Raw genomic sequence first — 18196 nt, forward strand, 5'->3', positions numbered from 1 at the left:
TTCGGCTGCACAGTGCCGAACAGAATGGTTCTGTCCGGCTCTGAGCAGCCGAACAGAAGCCTTCTGTTCGGCTGTGTGCAGCCGAACAGAAGCCTTCTGTTCGGCACCGTGCAGCCGAATAGAAGGGTTCTGGTGCCAAATCGCGTGCCGTGCTGAATTTTGTGCCGAACATTTATGTATGCAATTGAATTATTTTCTTTGATATAGCCTAACATTGAATTTCTATATTTTCAGACATGGATCCCCGTCCCGCCAGAGTTAGACCTACGGCGTCAGCTAGGAGACGTCGTGCTAGGATTGCTTCTCCCGAGCCTGCTCATATGCCATCGGACTCTCCTGAGTCAGAGCATGATGATATGCCCGCTAGGGGCGAAGACGATGAGTCCGTTGGACCATGTCCAGGAGGTCCAGAGGATGAGTCCGTCCTGATCAGTTTCAGGACGCATATAGCAGCTTCCATCTGGAGGCAACAGGTATTGTTTATTTGTTATAGCATTATATTTTGTTTATTGATGTTTTATAAAGTAGTAGTAATTATACATTTATATTACAGGAACGAGCTCCACTAAAGTGCATGAACCATACTGCCAAGGTTGGTGAATGGAAGTGGTGGTCTTCAAACCAACCAAATACCAGGTTCAGAGCACTATTGAGGCAGTCGGGCCTCGTAGAGTTAGTACAGTGCTCTTATCGATTCATCGATAAGATTCTGATTTCGGGCTTCGTAGAGAGATGGCAGCCCGAGACGAACATCTTCCATATACCATTTGGCGAGATCACTATCACGTTGGATGATGTATCCGCCATTTTAGGGATTCCTGTCGCAGGTTCCTCAGTATCAGTTTCTCCTGAGAGGATGAGTGATCGGGATGCTGAGGAGCTACTTGTGGAGTTGTTGGGGGTGTCAGCTGGAGACGCGCATCAGGAGGTACTGTCATCGCGCGGTCAGTCTGTGAGGATGGAGTGGCTGAGGACTCAGTTTCACTCTGTATCTGATAGAGACAGGCAGCAGAGGATAGAGTGTGCAGCACGAGCCTATTTGTTATTTTTGTTAGGCTGCACACTCTTTGCTGATAAGAGTGGGACCAGGGTGCCTATAGCGTATCTGTGTTTACTGCGGGATCTGGATAGGGTGAGCACATATGCCTGGGGTACAGCTGCCTTAGCATATTTGTATCGGCAGTTGGGGATTGCGTCGAGGTCATCAGTGAGACAGATCAGTGGTTATATGACGCTTCTGCAGGCATGGATTTATGAGCATTTTCCAGCACTCAGTCCTCACCCGTCGCTCGAGTATACTGATGCCAGTCCCCGCGTGCACCGCTGGATGCCCGGTACTCCATCCCGTACCACGATGGACCATTTAGTGGTTCTACGTGAGTCATTGGACCTTTTGAGCATCGATGAGGTACGTATCATATTACCATTTGCTTGTGTTTGTCAGTACTTTTAATATGCGATATAGTATTAAACTGAAATGGACCTTTTGTTTTACAGGTTATTTGGGATCCCCATCATCGGCTTCGGGGAGATCGCCCATATATACCCGTCGCATTTTTTAGTGGCTCCATCAAGTGCCTTGATATCGTAGAACCCTATCATCCAGAAAGGGTTCTTAGACAGTTTGGTCGTATTCAGACCATCCCTCGAGCGCCACTAGCCCCTACGCGAGCCAACAGAGGTTCCACAGCAGGCTCGTACCGGATACATTACTCCTATATGGATCAGCTTTGGGAGCGGTGGGAGGACCACGTGCTGAGCCAGGCGAGCAGGAGCCACCCAGTTACCCGGCCATCAGACAGCGTACCGGGATACATGGAGTGGTATCTCCGTATCACGCACGTTGCAGTTCAGCCTCCTCATCTGCGCTCGAGTACTCATTCTGGAGCTAGGGGAGGTCATGATGATGCTGACATGCACCGGCGGCGTAATGCAGCTGCACTCGGTATCAGTACCGACATTGTACGGATGGGTCCCTCAGAGGCTACGTCACTAGGTGCCGGGCACCTATATGATGCTATTTCTCAGATGCATCAGGTACTTCTGGGTGATGAGCCTGGCCCGAGTACAGCACCCTCTCATTCGGATCCAGGACCCTCTCATTCGGACGTACAGCAGTACACGCGTCGACGATGGCGTCATAGGGATTGATGATGGAGCCTTTGTAATCTTTGTAAAGCCTTTGATATTAATGAAAAATATATATTTTTGGTACATTTACGTGTAATCTTTGTAAAGCCTGGCCCGTTCTATTTTACACAAATATAACAGTGCACATAACAATCAATCTAACAATGCGAAGACAGATATTTTTTGATTTATATTGATGATGGAGTTTTACAGTACATGACTCTAAGAGGCCAAAAAAATTTACAACTTTCAAAAATTGTACATATATAAATAATCAATCTAACTCTACTGTCTCGCTAATTATAACATTAGGTGAGATGCTCTCTTTGAACTGTTGAATCCGTGCTTCATATAAATTTTCCCATCCGGTAGCACAAGGAAGATGATATTTTCGCCAGTTGGTCGCTACTGGCGGAACGGGATGTCCCGGCAACAAGAACACCTTCAAAATTAGAAATAAGAAAATATTAATAGCTACAAAATTATAAATAAGCAAAATTAAATAAGCAAAATTAAATATTCGCAAGTGTTGTGAACGTAGTACCTCAACAAAATGATTTCCATTTACGAATCCGATAGCGATATCTTTGCGGGATAGAAGAGGTACTGGCACAGAACGGAGAGGTAGGAAGGTCAGACATTGTTGCAACGAGAGATGGTATAGGACAACATTATAGCAGGATGCTATAAGATGACCCATGTCCGGCATAGTCATCCATCTGTCATATGGTAGACAATCATCATAATATGATAATGCATGAGTGATCTCAGCAATCGTCCCTTCCACACCATATAATGTGCGATAGTGGTCCGAATGACATTGCAACTCTTGCAATAAATCCTTCCTAACACGCACCCAGTCATCTTCTCCAAATCCCAGTAAGTCAGCTATTGCCCTAAATCCGCAATTCCCATCAGCTTTTACATCCTTGATATGCTGGATGTATGGTCTCAAGGCAGAAGGAATAGCATCAATATAGATAAAGGGCGTATGTGACTGGGCTCTAGTACGAAAAACCTGCAAATAATATCAAATGATAGAAAATATGTAACAATGGCAGAACATGTCCCGTATCGGCACATCTCGGCACGGCACATCCCGTATCGGCACATCTCGGCACGGCACATCCCGTATCGGCACATCTCGGCACGGCACGTCCCGACATGTCCCGTATCGGCACATCTCGGCACGGCACGTCCCGACATGTCCCGTATCGGCACATGACATACCGGCACGGCACGGACCGTCCCGTAGACGTTGTGATACCTATTGTAAGGAAATAAATATTTGGTACTTACCTTTTGCTTGGGCCGTCTCTTTTGAATCTGAGTAGATGGATTGCGGATGGTAACTTTCTCAACACCAGGTGAATAACTATCCTGTCCAGATAGAACCAACTCAAACGCAGACGGGTCACGTCGAGTAGACGTATCAACCTTCAGTGAAGCGCGCCCACGTGAACCGGTCTTCCGTTTTGCAGGCTCTAAAAGAGGTGTACTATCTGGACTTGCAATCTCTCGTAACTTCTTGATCATCTGCAATTGAGAAGCCCCATCTAACTTCTTGAATCGTAGCGCAATCAAATCTAACTCTGCATCACAACTCAACTGAATTGGCTGCACGGGGGGGGGGGGTAGGCAGAATATCAAGTTTCCTCCAATGAGGATCTATGCAGTCGAGAGGAATGGGCCGACCTTCCACCCTGTACCGCGCAATCTGGTGAGCACATGGTATACCATGTGTGCGTCGAATAGCGCACCCACAATTTGAATCATCAAACCCAACTGAATTGGCTCGTTTCGATTGGGCGAGGACATGATTTAACGCACTTATAGATATGAAACCTCGCAACTCTTTGAATTCAGCTGGCTTGAAGTTGTGCTGCACTACCAATAAACTCTTCTCCAATGAGGCTTTAACGGAGCTGTGCTGCAACTCAATCAATCCATGTATTCTAGTCAAGATGACTCGAAACTTCCTTGGCTTAATCCAAGCTGCTTTTTGAGCTTTGCATGTGCACTCTCGACCTTAGTAAACAAATGAAAGTTAGATATAAGAATTGAGGCAAATTAAAATTAAATGAGTCTTTATTTGTGATACCTATTTGTCGTCACATTTCCGTAGTGCCTGCATGTATCAGTCCACGCCGCAACAAATCTTTCCTTGTATTTGCTCAGCCAAGTATCTGACACATACTGTAGTGCATCTGGATAGGTACCGAACTCTCTCTGCAGTGCACTCCAGCGATCATTATACTCGTCTTCCGTGGAGGACAGCACTAGTACATTCCAACTCATAATAAATTTATCCCATTTCTCCTTCAATTCGAAAAATTTTTTGCACTTGGCCAAAACATTCCTACTAATATGCCATCTACATAATAAATGTCTAGCAGTAGGAAATACTCTATGAATTGCATTCATCAAAGCCAAGTCTCTATCTGTAACAATCAACTCAGGCAAAACATCATCAGCTATGACACTGCGCAATCTCTCTAATGCCCAAGTATAGCTTTCTTCCCCCTCAGAATTTAAGTATACAAAAGCAACTGAAAATGTCATGTCAGTAGATGTCACCCCCACAATCTCTAAGAGCGGAAGACGATACCTATTCGTCTTGTACGTGCAATCCATTATCAACACACGGGAAAATGCACGGAACAAATCAATGCTGCCAGGGTGTGCCCAAAATAAGTCATGCACAACATCCGTATTAGTACAATTCCTATGCCACTCAATATATTTAGCCTCTGATAATTTACCTAATAGATGTTGCATTTCAGACCTCCCGGCTTTCTCTGCAACCTTAAACCGTTAACGTACATTGTAGATAGTCTTGATAGTCGTAACATTGAGGGCATCTCTTTCCTTCAATGTGGATAATATGTCCTTTGGACGAACCAAACTCTTCGACATATCCACTAACAATTCCGTCTCCTGCTCAGATAATCTCCCTGCATATGAGTGCCCCTCCAGATTCTCTGCAGCGGGATGATTGTGCACTCCACATACGACCAGTAATATCCAATCATCCGCAGTATCCAATTTCTTTCCTCTTAATGCAAAAGGGCATCCACACTTCTTTGTCCCACAGGCAGTCTTTATTCACTTTTCTTTTGTGGTTCGGTACGTCCCACCCCTCTCACAACCTAACGTAATTCTGGGTTTCTTAGAAATGGTACCTGCATCGGATGATTTGATTACAACAACAAAACCATTTCGCCTCCCAGCTTCACGACACCAATTACACAAGTCCTCTCTACTCTTGAAGATCTATACATTAAACAATTTATGTAAGTACACAGTTGTAAAAATAGCTCGCTAAACTAATACAAAATTGCACAATATATTATAATACCTCGTAAGTTGTAAATTCGCTTGTGTAATCCAGTACAAATTCTGATCCAATTATACTCGATTCGGTTGTAGCATAGCCCTACATATAAAATAATTTATCACCAAGAATTAATGAATCAGAGGATCTGTTCGGCACAAAATTCAGCACGGCACGCGATTTGGCACGAGAAGCCTTCTGTTCGGCTGCAGTGCAGCCGAACAGAAGCCTTCTGTTTGGTAGAGCGTTGCCGAACAGAAGGCTTCTGTTCGGCACTATGCAGCCGAACAGAAGCCTTTTGTTCGGCGATTCAGTGCCGAACGGAGCACGAACCGTGAAAAAAAAAACTTTCGAAACAAGGTGGAACACGTACCTTTGCGGCCGATTCTTCGTCCCAAATCACTAGTTGCTTGTCCATGCTTCGAATGGGGCTTAAATCTCCTTCAAAGATCGCCTAAACGATGTAAATGGATCGAGGGGTTTAAGGGGGGTTTGAGGGGTGGTTTTTTTTTTCCTTTTCAAAACGAAACGAAGGAGGAGACGGAGGAGGAGGAAGGGGGGTGTACTGAGAAAATTTTAAGGGCAATATGGTAATTACACTAAAGGTTAGTTTGGGTATTTTCTTTTTGGTTTTTGGGGGGTGTCCTGAGCAATCGGGGGGGTGTATTTAGAACTCCCCTTGGGGGAAGGCAGGGAGAGGGTTTTTGATACTTTTGTGTCCTTGTGATTTTAATCGCCAGGGGAGAGGCCTTTCTCGGACGTGTCGACGAGCCGCGTTTGAAAGCCTTTCCACGGCCACCATGCGCAGGCTCGCCATAGATAGAGCCAAGAGACTTCTCTTTGGCTCCTTCCTCTCCTCGTCTCAATCCTCTCTCGCTCCTGGTCCCTCTTCCTCTTGCTTTCCCTTCTCTCCGTTCTCTTCCGAGGCCGCCATGTCTCTCTCTAAGTTTCCTCCCATTACCGTCGAAACCATCAATCCAAAGGTGCGATCTTTTCTCTTTTGGACCATCAATCCCCTTTGGGTTTCTTCTTTCCGCTCCCTCCCTGGCCTTCCTAGTTCTTTTACTTGTTGGGAGAATTTGAGTTTTCTTTATCCTTTTTTATTTAATGCATCAAGGTGGCTTTTTTTACTGCATGCATGGGCTCTAAGTTGTGTCCCCTTTTCATGAATTTCATTGTGTGCTGATATTAGTTTGATGACTAAATCTTTCATATTTTCATTGCATGTCTCGATTTTAATTCATGTGCCCATGTTGTAAATTCTGTTCCGTGCTTATTTTTTTGGCGTTTGGATTAGTGGACTGCTTGTAAGTTGTTTTACAAGTGGTATTGTAGTGTTGATTGACCCAAAATGATATCCTCATCTCACATTGTAAAATTGGTCTTTCATTGAATTGTTTTGGTTTACTTGTTTATGCTTATCATCTGATCTCCGTCTTTGCATTATTTAGTTAGACTGACAAATTCCATCTTTGTCTTCCGGTATCAAATTGGATTATTGTTATCTGTTATGCATACCTTATGTTTCAGCATTTTTTTTTTTTAAAATAACCTGCATGCCTTGTGTTTCTGCATTGTTTTTTTTTTGGGGGGAATAACCTCTGAGTGCACGAGTTTGTTGTCTTTCCATACTTATCTTCTAAAGAGACTATGCATGTTTCCCTTGTTTGTTCTCATTCTTTGTGGGTGAATTCTTAGTTCATTTTTGTTCAGCTTTATGTTTCCCTTATTCATTCTTCATTCTTTTTGGATAAATTCTTAGCTCATTTTTGTTCTGTGCAAGTGTTATTTTGTTTGTTGATATGATTTACATTTTCTTGATTTCTACCTGTTTTTCCCTTCTCTAATATGATTGTCACGATTTGTTAGACATAAATATACTTGATGCTTTACCTTGTACAATTGACTTATTTCTACATCTGATTTAGTTTGCTTTTTGATTTATTTCTGTTAGCATGTAACATTTTTTTTAAAACAAAATTATCTTCTAGATTCTGCTGACTTGGATTTGCTTTTGTTGCCTTCTGTGCATTCATAGTTCCTTATGTTTGGTAGATCATTCTCGTGATTATCTGGATTTTCATTTCACCAAACGACTTCTTTTTCTTGCCTTCAATACATCACAGCTGATTTTTTGTAGTGTAAAATATCTAATACTTGCATATTTGGTTTTCCTGTGGCAATATTCGAGTTAGATGCTATCTGTTTTTTTTTTTTTTTTGCTGTATATGAACTTTGTCTTGAAGAAAATTTTCTAAGCAGTAACTACTAGGTATAAAGTTTGAAATTTTTACAACAATATATCAAAATAATCCTGGTTGGCATATTTGGTTCATGCTGTGTGCCTCTTGGCCTTTTATTGTTGTGCTCAGGAAATGGTCATAGACAGTGCTTCCTAAACTTGACATGCATCTCTTGCACATAACCATTTTGAGTTGGATATATAGTTCTTCTACAACCTCATATGTTGGGTAGAACCTCAGTTTCTGTGGCAGTTTCATGCATCTTGTTTTTCACCATGTTGCCAGTATGTTTAACTTTTACACGCTACACTAACCTTTTCCACTGCAGGTTAAAAAATGTGAATATGCCGTCCGTGGAGAGATTGTTAGCCATGCCCAGGTACTCCAGAACCCTGCTGTGTACTATTTTGTGCAAATTTTTCTCTCTCTGGTGATCTAGTTCCTACTGGATGATGTTTAAAGTTAGTCAAAAAAATTACACATGGAAACATCTTATGGCTAGGGTTGTGCACTAAATCAGCTTACAATCCAAAGAATGAATGAACAACTGATACCAGAAACATCTTTCTGTTTACTATTTCTTCCACCTTTTTGTGCATCCCTTGTAAAGAATCTACTGAAGGATATCAAGATGATTCACATTGTTCTTAAACACTGAGCCTTGTTCCAACTATTTGGTTCAACATTGCATACCCTCACATTGTTCTTAAACACTGAGCCTTGTTCAACTATTTGGTTCAACATTACATGCCCTTAATGCCTGTTAAATGTTACAGCAAGTGTTACTGCAAGCTATTCATAATCATTTCTCGCAACATCCAAATTGAATAGCTCTATTCTTATGGCCTCTAATTTGATCACTGAAAGTTAGTTTCTTGATGAATGAGAGCTGAAAAAATAATGTTTTCGAATAAGATTTATAAAAGTTGAAATACATACAGCAGCACGTGGCTCCCTTTCTGAAGTGTTTTGACTGAGATTCTCATAGAATATATAAGTCCAGCATATTGTATACTTGCCTAAAGAGTACTGATCCTGTTTTTTTGTAGTAAATTAGATTTTGCCAATAAAATATAGGATTTTCCCTCATAGTTCTTTCTTTCTTCTTTACTTGACTATACATACTCATAGAATGTGTTAAATCTTTAGCTCATTACTGAAAAGTCCACATGAATATCTCTAAAATATCATGTTTCATTAAGAAAAATTGCCTACTTCCCTTATATGCAGCGCTTGCAACAAGAGTTACAAACAAAACCACGTTCACATCCTTTTGAAGAGGTATATTTTCCCTATGTTTTTCTTATGTTACACTTGTAGGATAGTTTTGTGATGATTATGTTACACTTGTAGGATAGTTTTGTGATGATTTTCCACTTCGAAAGTGTGTGTCTATGTAGTCCAGGATATATTTTTACAGTTCAATTTTATGTTCTTGTTTTCTTCTGGTAGATACTCTATTGCAATATTGGAAATCCTCAAGCTCTTGGTCAGCAACCAATTACATTTTTTCGAGAGGTTGGTTTATTGTGACTCAATTGAAGTCAGACTTGTGTGTGGACACCAATTTCTTCTAGATGCTTATATGGTCTCTGTCAGGTTCTTGCTTTATGCAATTATCCAGCTCTCTTGGACAGAGATGAAACTCATGCTTTATTCAGGTACTTGAGCAACTAAACTCGTATTTATGGGCATCATAAACAAAGTAAGTCATCACAACTTTGATGTTCATATGGTAAACTGTGAGATAAGGTGAAGTTGATCTTGAAATGGGCATTTTTAATATGATCCATGGATACCATATATAATAATAATTTGCATTTAAAAATTCTCTATGATATGCTGCTGAGACTTTGAGGCTGGACTTGTGAAGCCATCTTTACCAAACAATCTTATCAAGGGCTGCATTTGCTGATCCTGCAAGCGTTTTTAGATCCTTCTTTCTCTCAACTTTCAGCCATGGTGTTTGAAACATATCTTCCTCATTCCCTTATCAGATCTGAGCTCATTCCATTACCAGATTCTCATAAACTCTGTTGCACATTCTTGTACTATAACAATTGATTCACCACCTTGGCATTGGTTGGTACAACTCCAATGGTTCCTTTACTGTACTGGTTCCTTGTCTTGTTCTTCCTAGTTTCATTACACATCTGCCTTTATGTCCTCATCTGTACTGATATTGTGTGCTTGAACCTTCGTTTTCTTCATCGTTCTATATCATACAACACTGTAGGCCTTCTTGCTATCCTATAAAATTTCTCCTTAAATCTGAAAGGCAAGCGTTGATTGCATAACCCAAAGTCACCTCTTGACTTCATCCGCCTTTTTTCTTCATCGTTCTATATGATACAACACTGTAGGCCTTCTTGCTATCCTATAAATTTTCTCCTTAAATCTGAAAGGCAAGCGTTGATTGCATAACCCAAAGTCACCTCTTGACTTCATCCGTCTTTTAGTATCTCAGTTCTTAATGTAAAGATGCAAGACAAACAAAAATAGAATCTATTGACCATTATCCTTGGTCAGGGATAAGAATTTTAAGAATTCGTTCCTTATGTAGGTGTCCATTAGACCTAGACATTTACCTTCTCTATTTTGTTTATTTAATGGAATGCTGAAAATCTGAAAAAGAAGCACTCTGACAGCTGGTCATGTTACCAGACCAAAGTTCGCATATTGGTCTTTGAATTGAAGTTGATGCATCTCCCGTTTGGGAACCAAAATATTATAATTTTGACCACCGCCTCTGGTTTTTGTGCCTTATCTAGTCCATATAATCCATAACTGTTACGTTGTATGTTAATAGCAGGTACCTCAAGCAACTTTTTTATTTTTTGAGCTATTCTGGTGCTGATTCATTAGAACTTCCAAGTCATCTTGGCTCAGTCAAAATCTCTAATCTCACCTATATTCTTTAATTTAGTATAGTGCTCACCGACTAATTTAGTTGGAACTTATATCATTATGGTAATTTAGGAAATTAGCCCTCCATCAAGTTCATCCAAATTTGCAGTACTCAATTATTCAGTTAATGTTGTATGCCAGGTGGCTCTGTCAGCTCATGCCTTAACCATGTCAAGAAGAAATTCCACTAATGTGTATGTATTCATGAACAATGAACTGAAAATTCTATATTTTACTGCAGCTCGGATGCCATAGCGAAAGCCTGGGAAATTCTAGACCTGATTCCAGATAGAGCTACTGGTGCATATAGTCATAGCCAGGTAAGAGCGTACTCGATTTGTCTTCACTACCGTCTTTTATTTATTTATTTTTTCTAAATTATAACTCATGAGTGTGAGTGACATCGGTGGTTCTTATTCAGGGTATCAAAGGCTTGCGTGAAGCAATTGCAGTGGGAATTGCTGAACGCGATGGTTTTCCTGCTAAGGCCGATGACATTTTCTTAACAGATGGAGCAAGCCCTGCAGTAACCTTTCAAGCTTACCCAACCTTTTTTTGTTTAATAACTTTCATGGTATACATGAACATGATGGAGCTGCCGGTTACTCTTTTGCCCCCCCCAGGTGCATATGATGATGCAGTTATTGATAAGATCAGAGGAAGATGGCATTCTCTGCCCCATCCCGCAGTACCCCTTGTACTCTGCCTCGATTGCCCTTCATGGTGGTTGTCTTGTATGTTTCTTACGCAGTTATTAAAATGCATTTCATGAAACTGAATACTATTTTATGGTTATACTTACCACTTTATCGATGGGTCATTGCGTGTGCATATTCAATTCCTTTTCTATATATGTATATCCTAAACATGGTATGCAGACAAGTTCCACTTCCAGATATAAATAAATCAGATTTCCAATTATACAATCTGGAGTTTCAGGAAATTTGAGTTTCTTTTTTAAGGTGTCTCATTCGATTTAAATGATCACTGTATAAACTGAAAGAATTGCTTGCTCTCCAGGTTCCATATTACCTTGATGAGGCAAAAGGATGGGGGCTGGAGATTTTTGAGCTTAAGAAGCAACTGCAAGCTGCTAGGACCCAAAATATATGTGTTAGAGCATTAGTGGTCATAAATCCTGGAAATCCAACTGGACAGGTTTGTGCTGACCTTATTTTGGTTTATGTAGACCTTAGGAGGTAGCAAGAAGAAGAAATCTTTCTTTTAGGCGTTTTTGAGAATCATATATATATATATATATATATATATTGTAATTGGTAGACAATAATCTGCTTGTACCTTTTCTTGGAAATCAAGTGTTTTGACGTCTTGTATGTGTGAATCTATAACCCTCCATAGTATAAAGGATGTGTCAGTGTTTGTAACTAGGATCCACGATGCTTGGAATGCCACTTTGGCAGTATATGCTTGTGACTGTAGTTAGCCAGGCCTATATGTGTTAGCTTGCCTCCCCAGTATGTGGGTTCTAATTTTTTTAGTTTCTGATAATATGATTACATCTCCTGGCAAAATGCTTGTCCAAAGTTTATGCACTTTATACTGGGCAAGCGCGTGCACTTTTTTTTTTTAAATGTTCGCTACATTAAGTGGAGGATATAAAAAAAAAAATTATTTTAAATAGCAGCAGCAGGGGCGGTGGCAGTAACAGTTATAGAGTGGTGTGATTTTCTTCAGGTTCTCTCAGAAGAAAACCAAAAGGAGATAGTCGAATTTTGCAGAAATGAGGGTTTGGTTCTTCTGGCTGATGAGGTTGGTTGCTAGATGCACTATGCCTCCTACTTGTAAATATATAAGTGCATCATTTCCTTCCATGATAGATCATGTTATGTGCAAACAGGTGAAGTGATATTATACCTAGTGATGTAAGAAGGCTAAAATACAGCGTGGGAAATGGGTATTGATTTCAAGTTCATTGAGCTATCTCTCTTTCTTAAATAAGGTGATGTTTTGTACCTTTAACAGGTATACCAAGAAAATATATATGCTGACAACAAGAAATTTAACTCTTTCAAAAAGATTTCAAGGTCAATGGGGTACAGTGGAGATGACCTTTCTTTAGTATCATTTCAATCAGTTTCTAAAGGTATTCATTTCTTCTTGATAAAACTTGTGTTTAACCATTATTTGAGATGCCCTCGCCCTTTTGGATCAAAGCTGATGACTAATGTTTATGTCAGGATATTATGGAGAATGTGGAAAAAGAGGAGGATACATGGAGGTGACTGGTTTGAGTCCTGATGTAAAAGAACAGATTTACAAGGTGGCCTCTGTAAATCTTTGCTCAAACATCTCCGGTCAGATTCTTGCAAGCCTTGTCATGAATCCACCAAAGGTGAAATTTATGTTCCTTCTCAATTAGCTTTCCGACAAGAACTAGTGAAGTGTAGAAAAGTTCCCAGTAGAAAAACTGAAAAAAATCATGCAGAACTAAGTAATTGAAGTTCCATATATGTTGGCTTTGGCGAATGATGATAAGAAATAGCCTGGTTCTGTTTTGCAGGTCGGAGACGAATCTTATGAATCTTACATTGCAGAAAGAGATGAGATTCTTTCATCTTTAGCAAGGCGTGCAAAGGTAATTCTGATGGTTGAATATTGTTTGTCCTCCATGACCCTACTTCACTTTGAAAGAGATGTTATGCTTGAATAATCTCAATGGAAAATTAGTCTTTTGTTTTTGTTTTAATTATGTTATATTTCAGCAGTTGCAACAGAACAATTCCATTCAGAAGATATACTCCACTTAACAAGTGAATATTTTGTGGGCAAAGCGAACGAAATAAAACAAGACCAAGACTCATTTTCAAAGCATGTCATTTATATTGTCTTCTACCATTATTTGACCCAGGCACTAGAAGATGCTTTCAACAGTTTAGAAGGCGTGACATGCAACAAGGCAGAGGGAGCCATGTATCTCTTCCCACGTCTTCACCTGCCTCAAAAGGCAATCAAAGCTGCTGAAGCTGTTAAGACTGCCCCTGATGCATACTATGCACACCGCCTTCTTGATGCCACTGGAATTGTCGTTGTTCCTGGATCAGGGTTTGGACAGGTTACGTACTTGCAACTAAATATTAGATACAGAGATCTGAGGGAGATGAGTATCCTTATTCTGCATAGTGGTGTTTATCTGTGGCATGACATGATGTTTCTAAGATCCTATAGTTGCAGTTATCTGTTATTGGCCAATATATGCAGCATATCCAAGTTGGATGGTGTTACTGACTTTGTTTTCTTCTGCTTGCTGTGTGCAAGGTCCCTGGAACATGGCATATCAGATCCACAATCCTCCCACAGGAAGATAAGATTCCAGCTATCCTTTCCCGGCTCAAAGCTTTCCATGAAGCATTCATGGATGAGTTTCGTGACTAAGGTGTTGCCTAAACTATCATCATAGCATATTAAAGATGTCATCCTTTATTTACTGGCTATGGTTGGGAGCAAGGCTTATCGTAAATTTGATACAAGTAGCAGACTGTTGTCGTCTTCTTGGGTGCATCCTTGTGAAGTCCCTAAGGTTTATTGAATTCTTGTCATAAACTCGTAAAATAAAATACTTTCTGGGACAGTTTGTTGTTAATAATTTTCTCGGACAATTTTCGATGTCTTGAAAGGTTGCTTCTCCTGCATCACATTCCAGTGATTTTATTTGGTACTGTTCCTAGAGATCTTAGAGATAACTTGTTTGCTGATGCATCTTCATGTTCTTCATTTAACCAAAAAGCAAGAAAAAGTTTCTTCTCCTTTCAAAAAATGGATGATAGTGGAGATAATAGTGTCTAGCAAGCCATGGTGGCTCTAGAGTTTCTGGGATGACACAAAAAGAAAGGAGAGAAATGGATGGAGGATGGAGAAATGGATGGAGTTTTTTCCATTGTCTGCTCCAACCCATCTCTTCAGGGTCTAAAACTAGATAGCTTGAAACAGAGATGGATGGAGGATGGAGAAAAAACTGAATTAAAGTTTTCTAGGTATAGATAAAAGGGTGTAATGTATTGTCACACCCTTTTATTTGTTTTATTAGAAAGAAAGTGAATATTGGCAAAAGAGGAGTTTCTTTTTAAATATTCATGAATTTAATCTATTGCTGCTTCAGTCCAGCTTGGTATACCATTGAGAATCAATTTAAATCAACTTCTCAGTGGCTTCCTATGGTTTCTCTTATGGTTTGCGAACTATATTTAGATTTTGTATAGAACTTACGGGAAAGAAATCAGTCCAAGAGAATGGTTGATATAGGTATTAGTGAGTTGCCTTCATAGAAGCAAATGGAAGGATTATGGCTATCTGTTCTTCGGATCACCTTCCAGATTCACCCATTGAGCTTATCTGCATCACCTGCAACGGAGAAAAATACCAAGCATATAGAGTTGGAAGGGAGGAAAAGATCAGTCTGTAGGGCCATAGATGAATTTGCATAGTATTGAACAGATCCTTTTTTTTCCTTTTGAGCAATCTTATGTTCTTTAGAGCAGTGCTATGATGATTCAGAAAAGCTCACTAGTTTACAGCTTTCCCCTTGCCATGAACCAATTCAAAAAGAACAATGGGATTGCAAGACAAGACGCCAGCTAGGTGAATCTAAAGCAGTAAACTTTTTTCTAATATGGCAAACCAGAGAGATGGTTCTTTCTTGAAACCATGATTGCAAGCTTGCAGTGGCCGATTAAAAGGCCTGGAGAGCTCTGGGCATGGCTTCCTAGTTTTTCTAATGAAGTTTTAACTCTGAGAGAGAGAGAGAGAGAGAGAGAGAGAGAGAGAGAGAGAGAGAGAGAGAGAGAGAGAGAGCTATTTGTGCATTAATCTAATGCAGAAAGGTGAGCGATCAGACCCTACACACACTTAATGGAGCATTCCAATTTAGGTGACGAGCTTCTAGCTGAGAGTATTTCAGCTGCTTATTATGTGCTAAGATTTGCAAAATGCATCAACAATGAAAACTGATTCACAAGATCAAGGGATCCACCTTCACTATAATTGGGCATAGTAGATGCATCATCCAAGAATTAAACTAGAATATCTAGTTGTGATGCAAACAGGTGTGACCGCTAAGACGAACACAATTTCACCATCACAAATCTTATAATTGCATCTCTTCATGTAACAAGAGGAGCACGATCTGCTCCGGGTTGTCGCCATGAACTTCGACACATTAACAATTGACTTGGAATGGTGTTCTAAAATGCAAATAGCTCATTATGATTGCTAACAAGTCCTCTCCTATCCAAGATTTAAAATGCTAAACCAACAAACGGCTATAACACAAGATTTGTGGAGCACTTTGAGATTTGTGGAGGTGCATGGATGAGAGGGGATGATGTGCTTTGAATAATCTTTTTTCCTCATTCTTAATCCTCAATGGAACAAGACTAAGCTTAAGCTAGCTCAATGGAGTGCTCAAAATTTTCCTTCCTAGCTATGAAGAGCTTGAATTGAGCTTAAGTTGGCCATATAAAATTCTGAATTTCACTTGAGCTAGCCTTAGCCTTAATTCAACTAGTTTACACCTTTAATCATGGTCAAGTTGCTGTTTGTCATTTAAGATTTACACGAACACCTATGTGGTGCTAACTAATTAAAGTATGGCATCATCCCTTGCCACTTGAGCAAGAGGATAAAAGTTCGATTCAAATTAGAGTCAGCTCTCAAGGAGTGGTATGCATATATATAGTAGAAGATGGAGATTGGCACCAATGGAATCAAAGGAAGGGGGGACAATTGCCCCACCTAAAATAGCAAAAAAAAGAAGTATGAGTCACCTATCTCTCCCTCTCTTCCCTTCATTAGCAATTTTCTTTTTTTTAAGATATCAAATTAAATTTTTAAAACTTTATTTGAGAATAGAACCCGTAGCTCATCAATGTTGGCTTCTAATCTAAAGCTAAAAGAACTTTTATCATTCCTCTTCCTTCATTTTTTTTTTAAAAAAATCGTACAAAATGACTACATCAAAAGACGTGACTTGTCCCAAAAATGTCGTCTAATTTTCTAAGTCTTGCGAAGGCAAGGTCGTAAGATCTCTCTATAAACAAACAAGCGGCCTCACCCTTTTGGTTCGTCGGCAGCTTCAGAACCGGACCCTACCTATTTTTCCATCCTGAACGAGCCAGGTCTAAATCAAACAAAGAAGAGAAGACTCATGAGCACCAGCTAATGGCCATGGGAGCACCACATATCCAATCAATATCACCATCAAGGTTACGCATGGTGGGGTGAAATAATGCCTGATGGCAGCCCGAAAGCCGCATGGAAAGCTACATCCATGTAGATTTTTGTAATTTTTTTTTTTTTATAAACAAGAAAGGCTACATTCACTCCGATAATACCCTATGGACTGGAGATGGAGAGTTACTCCTGGCACTCCGAAATATTTTATTTTTTAATTTTATTGAGTGCATCATACTCGTCAGGCTACGTCAATTTAGATTTCAACACTCTGATTCATAGGCACTTTGTATTCGCCGGATCTGAAAAAAAATTCACCTTCTACTCACTATTAATCAGATAAAATGAAGTATTTTCACTCTAACATATGGAATTTCCACATGAAGTTTCAAGTATCTTCTGAAGAAAAAAATGGTTTAAAATATAAAATAATGTTTTACTTAAGTTGAAAAAAATATATTGCAGCTATTGGCTTGCCCTTTCTAATTTGATTCTAGTGTTCGACATGACGACTCTTTTCTTGAAGCAATTCCCTTAATATGCAATGATGCAGATTAGCCACCAAGTATATGCATGGAGGCCAAGACAACTTATGGTTAATTTCTTGAAATAAAAAATTATTTTGAATTAAAGTTTATGTTTTATCAGAGAAAATGGTAGTCCTGATAAAACCTTGTAAACAATGTGGCATGGAGAAAGTTGGAAAAACCTTAAATTGTTCACAAAAAAAGTAGATTCTATTATCACAATGATTTAAACTAAGAAAAATAAAAATTGTTTATATAAATGGTATGAACAGAATGTTTGTAATTGGTCATTGGCTGCTATGGTAAATATTTCTAATTATCATATGCTTCAACTCTGTTCCTCCTTAACCACTGAATCTGGTTCGGATGAACAAACCTCTCTCACTTGTGGAGGGATGGAGGTTTATCCAAACTCCCGATTTCACCTCTCCCAACAAGAGGAGGTTGATTAGAGAGAAGAAGATGATGATGAGATGTAGGCGGATTGGAGATCGAGGTACAAAAGAACAAGGTTTCATGAGAAAGAAAATATATTGAATTATTTTTTTCTTTTGAAAGAACATAAAGAAAAGGACGCTGGAAAAGAGAAATGACTTGGTTGGGCCAAATAAAAATATAATTTAGTAATAAAGTAATCTTCTTTTTCAGGAAAGGTAATAAGAAATAAAGGAGGAGGTTTAATATGCTGCTAAGGACAAAATTTTTTATATACTTCCATTCTTTATTGGATGGCCAAAATATATATAAGATAATGATTATAACGGCAGTTATTCTAAAGGATGGTGTTAGAATTACTGTAGGACTATCGATTGTGCTAAACATAGTCGGCCTTCATTTCATAATATCAAAGCCAGCAAAAAAAAAAAAAT

General features: G+C 39.5%; 1 protein-coding gene across 3 annotated transcripts; it reads left to right on the forward strand.

The window, feature by feature from the left end:
* Positions 1-6162: 6162 nt before the first annotated feature.
* Positions 6163-14215, forward strand: LOC103712579 (alanine aminotransferase 2-like). 3 transcript variants are annotated; one of them, XM_088721313.1, is made up of 16 exons: positions 6184-6447; positions 8036-8086; positions 8938-8988; positions 9160-9225; positions 9307-9368; positions 10856-10934; positions 11036-11140; positions 11238-11348; positions 11431-11484; positions 11635-11772; positions 12310-12384; positions 12598-12718; positions 12813-12967; positions 13136-13210; positions 13484-13687; positions 13891-14215. In XM_088721313.1, the coding sequence occupies exons 1-16, from the start codon at positions 6265-6267 to the stop codon at positions 14005-14007; spliced, it is 1647 nt and encodes a 548-aa protein (XP_088577439.1). In that variant the 5' UTR covers positions 6184-6264; the 3' UTR covers positions 14008-14215. The 3 variants fall into 3 exon arrangements, with proteins under 3 accessions (XP_008797360.3, XP_088577439.1, XP_088577440.1); XM_008799138.5 differs by lacking the exon at positions 11431-11484 and having other exon boundaries at positions 6163-6447; XM_088721314.1 differs by lacking the exons at positions 11431-11484; positions 12310-12384.
* The last annotated feature ends 3981 nt before the right edge of the window (positions 14216-18196 follow it).

The sequence above is a fragment of the Phoenix dactylifera genome, chromosome 5 (assembly GCF_051530095.1).
Source record: "Phoenix dactylifera cultivar Ajwa chromosome 5, Ajwa_hap1_PhDact_Kaust_v1.1, whole genome shotgun sequence".
Taxonomy (NCBI): domain Eukaryota; kingdom Viridiplantae; phylum Streptophyta; class Magnoliopsida; order Arecales; family Arecaceae; genus Phoenix; species Phoenix dactylifera.

Bases quoted from the DNA above. Each gene is read 5' to 3' on its own strand.
- LOC103712579 (XM_088721313.1), top strand. From the start codon at position 6,265: ATGCGCAGGCTCGCCATAGATAGAGCCAAGAGACTTCTCTTTGGCTCC. The intron at 9,226-9,306 runs GTTGGTTTATTG...GGTCTCTGTCAG, and splicing joins CAATTACATTTTTTCGAGAG to GTTCTTGCTTTATGCAATTA. The intron at 11,773-12,309 runs GTTTGTGCTGAC...GATTTTCTTCAG, and splicing joins CTGGAAATCCAACTGGACAG to GTTCTCTCAGAAGAAAACCA.